Here is an 8,669-nt window from a genome sequence, read left to right on the forward strand (position 1 = left end):
ACCAAACACGACGTCTGCGTGAAACATAATAATGCGGCCAGCCGGCCACATCTGCGCATGCGCTGAAATTGTGTTGTAAATTAGATTCAGTTCTTTTTGTGCAGTTCACTTGTAAACGAATATGTGAATCGGAGTGCAAAGTTAAGAGTTTATAAAAACATCGTTTCAGATTCTGAAATCTGATTGGATTCATTAGAATGGAAGGAAATCATCGCTCTCTGCCACTTTGCGTGTTGCTGTAGTTCAGCTCAGCTCCCAGCGTTTAATGGTATTCATACTTCACTTTTTGTGAGCCCACCTAAGGAATTATATATTTATGTAGTTTTTATGTAGTACATTGGATATACATGCACATTGATACAACTGAACATATGGAGTGACGCAGTCTAACCTAAAGCCCGGATAGCTCAGTCGGTAGAGCATCAGACTTTTAATCTGAGGGTCCAGGGTTCAAGTCCCTGTTCGGGCGAGACGTTTTACTTTGCTTTTGCGAACTAAAAATGTGCAGTGTATGTGTAATGTAATGTAGTCTGTTGATTTTCAATTCTAATTCACGAACTAATAAAACATTAAGATTATTGTAGTTAGCTTTGAATTTGTTTTAAGAGTTATACACAAACTATTAAATACATTTTATTAATGAATTGAACCTGTACAAAATGTAAATATACAACACCGTCTAGAAAACTTAAAACAAGACATGGAAAATAGATGAGTTAAGGTCACAGAAGCATTATAAAGGTCAAGGGTCATGCAGAATTTGCACCTTGAACACTTTCTAAGAACAATGTATGTGTGAGATATGAGAAATGCTGTCAGTTTATCTGAAATAAAATATATACATTTTGCCATTTTATGCAGTGATGGTCTATGAATGAGATCCAAGATCTTTGCAGTCACACAAACTACACAAAGGTTTGTTACCTCCCCTTTTAATAGTTAATGGTTTGAGGATGGAAGGTGCAGCAGTCTGCAGTCACCCAATAAGTGTCATGCACTTTCTGGGAAACTTCAGTGCTAAAAACAAACCGGTCCTGAGATATATGAAATATGTTTTACATAACCCCATTCATTCTCATAGATGTTTTATTCACCTTAGCCATGGTAAATAAACTGAAAATGTAAGTAGAAAAAAACCAAAACATTTTCATCCCAGAAAAATACAACTTCCTTTAAAACTACTTGTTAATAAAAATAAGTCTGATTTGCCCACTGCATTGGAGTCTTCCTTTGGATATGAATAAAGTGCATTCTTATTTGATGTTGTGCAAATAATATAAATTAAGAGAGCATGCATAATTTTTACAGTACCAGGCTTGAATGATCTTCGGTGGTTTATTCCACCTCACAGAAATCTGTTTGACAAATTTCATAATGGCACATTGCATATTATAAATATTTCTTCCTTTACTCGAAATGACTCAAAGCAGCTCAAAAATACAAAGCACAAATGTCCTACATCAACACCAAGATTTACTTCTCGACAAGAACGGAAATGTCAGGGTCAGCTGAACACAATCCTATTAGAAAGTTTACTCGAAGGACTTGGGGACGCTTTCTGTCAAACAGACTTTCCTATTCACAATGAAGTATTTTACAGAACCAGTTTTGCAGCTTCTCTAAGATGGATCGATATGTGACAACTATGAATAATTGAGTGACTTTGATGAAGTAGTTCATTTGTGTCATTCCCTCAGAAGCTCAAACCATTACAATGCATCTCAAAATTAGTCATGATGCCACTCTGTGACATACAATAAGCTAGGATTCGAGTTTTGTTCACAAGTATACTTTTGTCAGTGTCCAAAAGTAAGTGGATGCTGTGAGTCTCACTTGAGTACTTCCTCTATGATACACCTGTTAAGTCACCTAAAAAAAGACCAGAACACAGAAATGATTATTAGGAATCAAGCACATATCACCGTTGCTTCATATTTACCACTTGCATGTTGTACCTTATGAATTTGTGGTGGTAGCTCATCCTCAGACCCCTCCTCGGGCACTGGGTCGTGATGTCTGCCCATTTGGTTCTCCTCAGACCAGCCGCCCATAGGCATACGAGGAGTTCTCTGGGCCCGAAAGCTTCCAGAAACAGGATCTACAGGAGACAGAATATGTCACCCATGTAAAGACTAAGGGAGGGGTGGCACCTTTACATTCTTATGAATTGCAAACAGATATTTATAGTACCTGAGGCTCCGCCGTAGCACTCTTGGCTGCCGCTCTGCTGTGCTGGCCCCTTCCTGTGTGAAGTGGTTGGGAAAGTACTGGACCGGGGGAAGTTGCGGGCTGCTTCTATGTCCTCACTGACACTCTCACTGCTCTCGTCACTCTCTTGTCTGTGCCAGGTGTGTCGAGACACCTCACCTCGCGACTGCTGCTTGTGCATCTACACATACATTAGATATAGTTTTTAATATTCAGGTGCAGACTAGAGACTGACCTCTTTCAACACATTGTTGATTAAAAGGCTGATTTGGACCAGACAGTGACAGAAAAGCAGCCAAGATGCCCAACATTCGTGGAAAGTGTAGGTAATGATATTCTTGCCATGTGTTGATCATGACAGTCTCCCATTCTTGGATCAGTGCATGTGCATTCACTGATTCCATAATTCTGTAATAAAGGTTTGGTTCTATCAACTGTTCATGTGGTGCTTTACCTCATGCATGTAAAGGGCATGAATGCTCATCTCTGTGGAGGCGTACTCTGATAGGACCAAACTGGTTAGCTGGCCTTCCCAGGCACTACTGCCAGAGCTGATGGTACGGGCATCAGTGCTAGATGAGGACGAGAGTTGAGAAGGAAAAAATAAATAAAAAGAACAAATTAATGATATGGAATAGTTTTAATATTGGCAAGGACATTTTAAAATGAGTCTAGCTGTAAAGATGCAAAGACACATATGTTGCTGTGGATATTACTTTTTTTTTTAATAGTTTTTTTTTAAAAGACGTATAGTGTCTGCAATTAAAATATAGAAAAAAATAGTAATAAAGTGAAATATTCTCATTTATTCTATATATATTTTTATTTAATTTATTTCTGTGATTTCAAAGCTGTTTTCTAGTAGCCATTACTCCAGTCTTCAATGTCACATGATCCTTCTAAAATCATTCTAATATGTTGATTTGGTGCTTAAGTAACATTTCTTAATATTGTCAATGATGAAAACAGTTGTGCTGCTTAACGTTTGTGAAACGGTGATGCATTGTTTTCAGGATTCTTTGATGACGGCATTTATCTGAAATAGAAATCTTTTGCAACATAAATGTCTTTGTTGTTTTGTTTGTTTTAAACTTTGTTTTAATGTTAATGAACACTGCTTCATCCCAATGAGAATGCATGTGCCCAAAGATAATTCTAGTATCATTCTCAATATCTATTAAAATGCAATAGACTTCAGGCACAGAATACAGAAAAAAAAAAAATTATATATATATATATATATATATAATTTATAAAGCTGAAAAATATCATTTTAATGTGATATATGAAAAAATATTTTATGACAACATCATATACTGTATAAGTATATTCTATGAATTATTTTAATGAATGTGTTAAGCTTTTATTCAGTCATTACCCTGAGCCTGTCATCGCTCGTCCAGCCACCACAGCTAGATGATCAGGTCGTGGCAGTCTGGCAGATGGGTAGCTGCCCCGCAGGTGTAGACTCGTGCTGACAGGAGAGATGGAATAGAGGGCGGATGCCCCCTCACTCACTCCAATGGACAAAGGATTGATGGAGCCCTCTCGACCCAGATGCAGCGAGGCCAAGGAAGGGGGTCCCATCAGGAGATTTGCAATAAGACTGCGAGGCTGAAATAAAACAACATCCAAAACCAAACCTCTATTTAAAAAGAACTTAGTTCTCTTTGTAATTATATTGTATCGAACCTTAAAAGTGCGTTTTCTACTTGGTTCACCTTTCATTCATATCTTTTAGGACCCAGTCTAATACTTAAATCTAATAATAATTATTACTATTCCAATTATTGACCAGATTTGCCATTAGAAATATATCATATTAAATGTAGTAATCTGGATGGATGGATGTTGGCAGCTCAGTCATGTGGATACCTCTGAATCAGACTGCAGTGAATGGGTTGAGGTAAATTCAGGATTCTCTGCTATGATTCCCTGCTGTCCTGCGGCGGCCTCACGGTGCACCTTCTCTTTCAGATGGCTGATGAAATGCGTGCTCTCCCGAGGGGGCTGCCAGTGTGGATTTGTGATAGCGAAGTGCATGAGTGACAGTTCAGTCTTCCCATCTTCTGCCTGCTGATAGATAGAGGCCTCCGTTTTCCCAGCAGACATCCACTATAGTGGACCAAAACAGGGCATCAGAGTCAGCAATAAAGAGAGAACTAGGTAGATAGAAAAAAAGCACAATGATAAAAATAATTTGGGGGGGGGGGGGGGGGGGGGGTATTCCGTCCTTACCGCAGGATGACCATGTTGACGGACATCCATCTGTGCAAAAGAGCAAGTATCACCCACTCCGACCACATCCACCGTAAAGTTTCGGAAAAAATCTATGATCTCTAGAGATTTACGCCGCAAGCAAAAAATAAGAATGAAGGGAGTGATGACAGGACTCAACAGCTCCTCAAGAATAAACACCTATAAGAACAGACCAAAAGACAATCAACATGAAATTCTGTTACAGAAATGCATGTTATTGATTGTATTGTCAATGCTCTCTTAATACAAAAAAAAAAAACTGAAACTGCAGATTGGACTTGGGAATTCCCAAAAGATTTGCACTATTTATATGGCACATGTCATTATTATCATTAAAATCCTGTTTTGAATCTGTAATGCATTGTATCTTGTGTATCAAAAATGTAAATTAATTTATGGTCCTTTTTATTTTATGTTAACTTTGAAAAAATGTAAATATAGTTTTGGTTTTCTGATTATCATTTTTATTTCATTTAATGGAAATGTTATGTTAGATTTCATTAACAACAATAATAATATATTAATGTTGGGTACACAAAGAAGTATTTCTTAAGTTACTGCTTTACTTACAGCCTTGTACTGAAAGAGCTGTGCGAACTCGTCTCTGGTCTCATACCGGTGAGCATTACCCTGCCAATGATCAGGCATGTAATGGATAAATGCCAAGATCACTTTAAGCAGCTGCTCCGGGCAGTACACCATATGTTTGTCTGGGATAAAAGACCTAGGGCAAACGAGGATGAAAGAATGAGCACAAAACAGTTCAAAGTTAAGACTCAAAATGGACAACAAATATCCAATGACTCAATTCTAGTGATTTGTTTTATCTTTGTCACACCTGCAGATTGTGATGCAGACCCCAAGTAATGTAATACTGCTGAGCACGTGTTCGACCGCCAATACATCTTCATCATAAATGGTCAATGCAATCAAAACTGCTAGTATGGAGCCCGCAAAGAATGCCACATTCTTGGCCACCACTGTCGGTAATGGGGACATGAAGCAGTTCATGTACTTCGAGGAGGCCTTGTAGCCCTTGCTGAGGCGTGACATCAGCTCATGGTCTAGTTCATTGAAGTGTCGGAGGTAAAAACGGCCATACAGGGACCAACATCGAGCACCCAGGCTTCCCGGCTCCCGCTTGATCAACTCAGTGTAGCTGAAGAACGCATACAGAATCTGCCAAATCAGGATAACTGGACACAAGAGAAGGTTGGCAATTCCAATCCACAAGATCCTTGAGCTCAGACGATCCGCTAGCTCTAAACGGTTCCCTCCACGTTTGTACTCTGGCTTCAGACTCCACTCGTTTTCAAAAAGGGATCCAGGGCCCCAGAAGAAAATCAACTCAAAGTTATACTTGAGGCCACGAGTATAAAAAATAGTGTTGCCCAGCAGAGGCAAGCGAAAGCGCACGGGTAGGAGTGACTTATTGACCATCGCGACCATGTAGTTTTTAAAACGCAGTATGCGGTGGTAGATGTCAAGCTCTGTCAGTTCTTTTTTGTGGATGCAAATCTGGTGCTCCTTCTGTATCTCAATAATCCTTGCCTGCACCTCCTGCCAGGTGAAATAAGGAATGTCCGCCTGCAAAAGAGAAAGGGCTTATTAAACGGTTAGAAATGTAACTTTGCTCTGAAAAATTATCAGTAGTTTGAGTGGCTTACAGGCTTTAAAAACACATAAGAACTAAGAAAAATATAGTATGCTTTCCTCCGCTGCTGACTCAAATGCCTGTCAGAACCCAAAGGTTCTAGTAAATGTGCTACAATGCGTTAGCAGAAAAGCTCACCATGGTCATTTTTAGGGCATTGATGTAAAACGATCTGATCTCCCAGTAGCAACAGATGTTGTAGATAAACTTGATGAGACGGTGGAGCCAAAAGACCCATGATATGATAAGGATGAAGATGACAAAAACATTATCACGTATCCTAAAACAAATGTTAACAAAAGACGGTTTGTGTTATGATGGATCATACTGTAATAGTTAGAAGCAATAACATCAAAGCCACATCATTAATGACATGTAATATAGCAAATATACCTAGCACTGCACACATCCACTGGAAGAAATGCATCAGGGAGAGTAACCTTTGAGGAATCAGTGTGATTAACAAACTTGTTGGCAAAGAGGATGTCATAGTCCACACAATTAGCCAGGAACACTGTGAATGCCACCACAAACACCAGTTGCCTGTAATAATAACGGGGAAAGTACATGAATTTGATCACAGATCCATTGTTTACAGACACTTTTTATGAGCATTATCATATTACACTATCATGTTTAATGAAGGATATAGCAAAATATTTTACACTTACACAAGCTCAAATATTTCTCCCAGCAGCATACACGTGAATCCATTCTTCTGGTGTAGATTATAAACTTACAGAATGTTAAGGAAAATTTTAAGACTTATGTTGACTGTAATCACTATATTGATGTAAATCTACTTGATCTAACTTGATCTATTAAAAAAAAAAACAATTTAACTCAAAATCAAGCAATTCATTTCAGTGCTCAAAGGATATTCTCTGGAAGAAAAGGTCCAGATTTTCAATGTGGTGCCATGGAGCTGCAATAAATAACTAAATTGATTAATTTTATGACAAAATTACATGGAAAATATCAGAGCAAGGTTAAAGGTAAAAAGCATGTTGCATATCCATTGCTCATTTAAGGTAAATGTGCCCAAAGAATAAAAGCATATGGCTCTGACATACAATAGGCACCCAATCTATGTGGGATCTGCTGTAAATCTTACATTTGGATCCCTCTGGAACATGTACCAGCAGATTCTCTTCTCCGGGAGGGGAGTCGCTGTAGGACGCCTCCAGGCGCTGGTACTCTGTATCAAAGTGGGCCATCCCGCTGTCAGGCTCCGAATCACCTTGTCACACACTATCCCTTCTGCTGCCTTTAGATTAAAATTAATACTTACTTCATTATTAGGAACCCACTGGTTGTGATACAAAACAAGATAAGAGTTGTTGTTTAAATTGTGTTTTAAAGACATTTAAATAATATGCATAAACATGACAAATTGTAGTTCAAAATGGTATTTAAAAAATACCCAGCACACAAAAACATGTCAGGACAGTCCACTAGCGACCTCATTGCGCAACCCACGCTCATAAGAAACGTGGACATGACTCACGTCATAAGAACCCGATAACATACTTACCCAAAACAATATTTTTAAACCACTCGAATTTGTTGCCATTACGTTAGTAGTTTTTAAACAAGTGTTTTTCCAGTTTGGCTGGCTTTGTCAAATGCTAGTGTCTGAGAAACAAACAATGCAAGCAATGCTACCTTGAAGGAACGTGTCTGCAATTAAACATAAAACTGCTATTAGAAGATTATTAATTCTTACCTTGAACCTCCCACCATTTCATTTATGAAACCAAAAGGTCCTCGGGACCAATTATGCTCTTCGTCATTAGATGAAACAGCAAAAACATAAGATACAGTCAGTCTTTTATTGAAAAAGACAAAACACAGAGCACAGTCGCGTTGGTTCCTTTTTAAGTCTTCTATATTAACAGTACATGGCCTTTAATACTCAAAATAATTAATGTCTATTACTGTCGCTGGCAGTGGCACCCAGTTATTTATGTCAACAAGCCTGAGGAAAATATGAAATGCGCGTCAATTTGAAAAACACCTACCAACAAACAGACTGTTCGCTATTCATAAAAAAGTTTTGAATGAAATCTTACCTCATTCGAATATAAGGAGCAGTGATTTATGATTCACACTCTGTTATAAATGCCAAACTGTCTCTTTTGTTTTCCCTTTTGAGGCATTTTTGGTTTCGATTCATGATGCACGATACAGAGGCCGCGTCCACTGTGTGACACATTTGCTGTCCAATCAGAGGCTGGTTTTGGGTGTGAACGAGCCAATGGCATCAGGAGGCGGGTCTTCATTCTCTGCAGTGCAAAAGTGGGCGTTTATCACCTTGTGGGTGTTTTCAAACTGCTGGGTGTTTCTAAATCATGCAATCTAAATGACCCCCCTTACCCAACCCACCCCTAAAACTTAACGTCACTATGACGTCAACCAACCAGGTATCATGGTGTAAAAACACCCTGATCTGGTAACTCCCATTACTTTCCTGCAGAGACCTATACTTGGTAAAAGCATAGACTGTATAAAAACAGGGTAAAAGCTGCACACGACATCCATTCCAAAA

General features: G+C 38.7%; 1 protein-coding gene and 1 non-coding gene across 2 annotated transcripts; one reads left to right on the plus strand and one right to left on the minus strand.

The window, feature by feature from the left end:
• The first annotated feature begins 396 nt into the window (after nt 1–396).
• trnak-uuu (transfer RNA lysine (anticodon UUU)) lies at nt 397–469 on the plus strand. The gene has a single exon. It is a non-coding gene; the product is annotated as a tRNA-Lys (tRNA).
• A 918-nt stretch (nt 470–1,387) lies between these two features.
• LOC132152075 (autophagy-related protein 9A-like) lies at nt 1,388–8,312 on the minus strand. Its single transcript, XM_059560751.1, has 16 exons — nt 8,194–8,312; nt 7,848–8,099; nt 7,236–7,388; nt 7,004–7,046; nt 6,793–6,858; nt 6,515–6,664; nt 6,260–6,401; nt 5,306–6,054; nt 5,038–5,191; nt 4,447–4,626; nt 4,084–4,323; nt 3,587–3,822; nt 2,663–2,780; nt 2,191–2,389; nt 1,956–2,098; nt 1,388–1,869 (listed from the first exon to the last, which is right to left on the minus strand). Exons 3-16 carry the CDS (start codon nt 7,336–7,338, stop codon nt 1,861–1,863), a joined length of 2,532 nt encoding a protein of 843 aa, XP_059416734.1. The 5' UTR covers nt 7,339–7,388; nt 7,848–8,099; nt 8,194–8,312; the 3' UTR covers nt 1,388–1,860.
• Nucleotides 8,313–8,669: the final 357 nt, after the last annotated feature.

Source organism: Carassius carassius, chromosome 10 (assembly GCF_963082965.1).
Source record: "Carassius carassius chromosome 10, fCarCar2.1, whole genome shotgun sequence".
NCBI lineage: Eukaryota > Metazoa > Chordata > Actinopteri > Cypriniformes > Cyprinidae > Carassius > Carassius carassius.

Bases quoted from the DNA above. Each gene is read 5' to 3' on its own strand.
- LOC132152075 (XM_059560751.1), bottom strand. From the start codon at position 7,338: ATGGCCCACTTTGATACAGAGTACCAGCGCCTGGAGGCGTCCTACAGC. The intron at 7,047-7,235 runs GTAAGATTTACA...TATTTATTGCAG, and splicing joins TGTTCCAGAGGGATCCAAAT to CTCCATGGCACCACATTGAA. The intron at 6,055-6,259 runs GTGAGCTTTTCT...TCTCTTTTGCAG, and splicing joins ATGCCCTAAAAATGACCATG to GCGGACATTCCTTATTTCAC.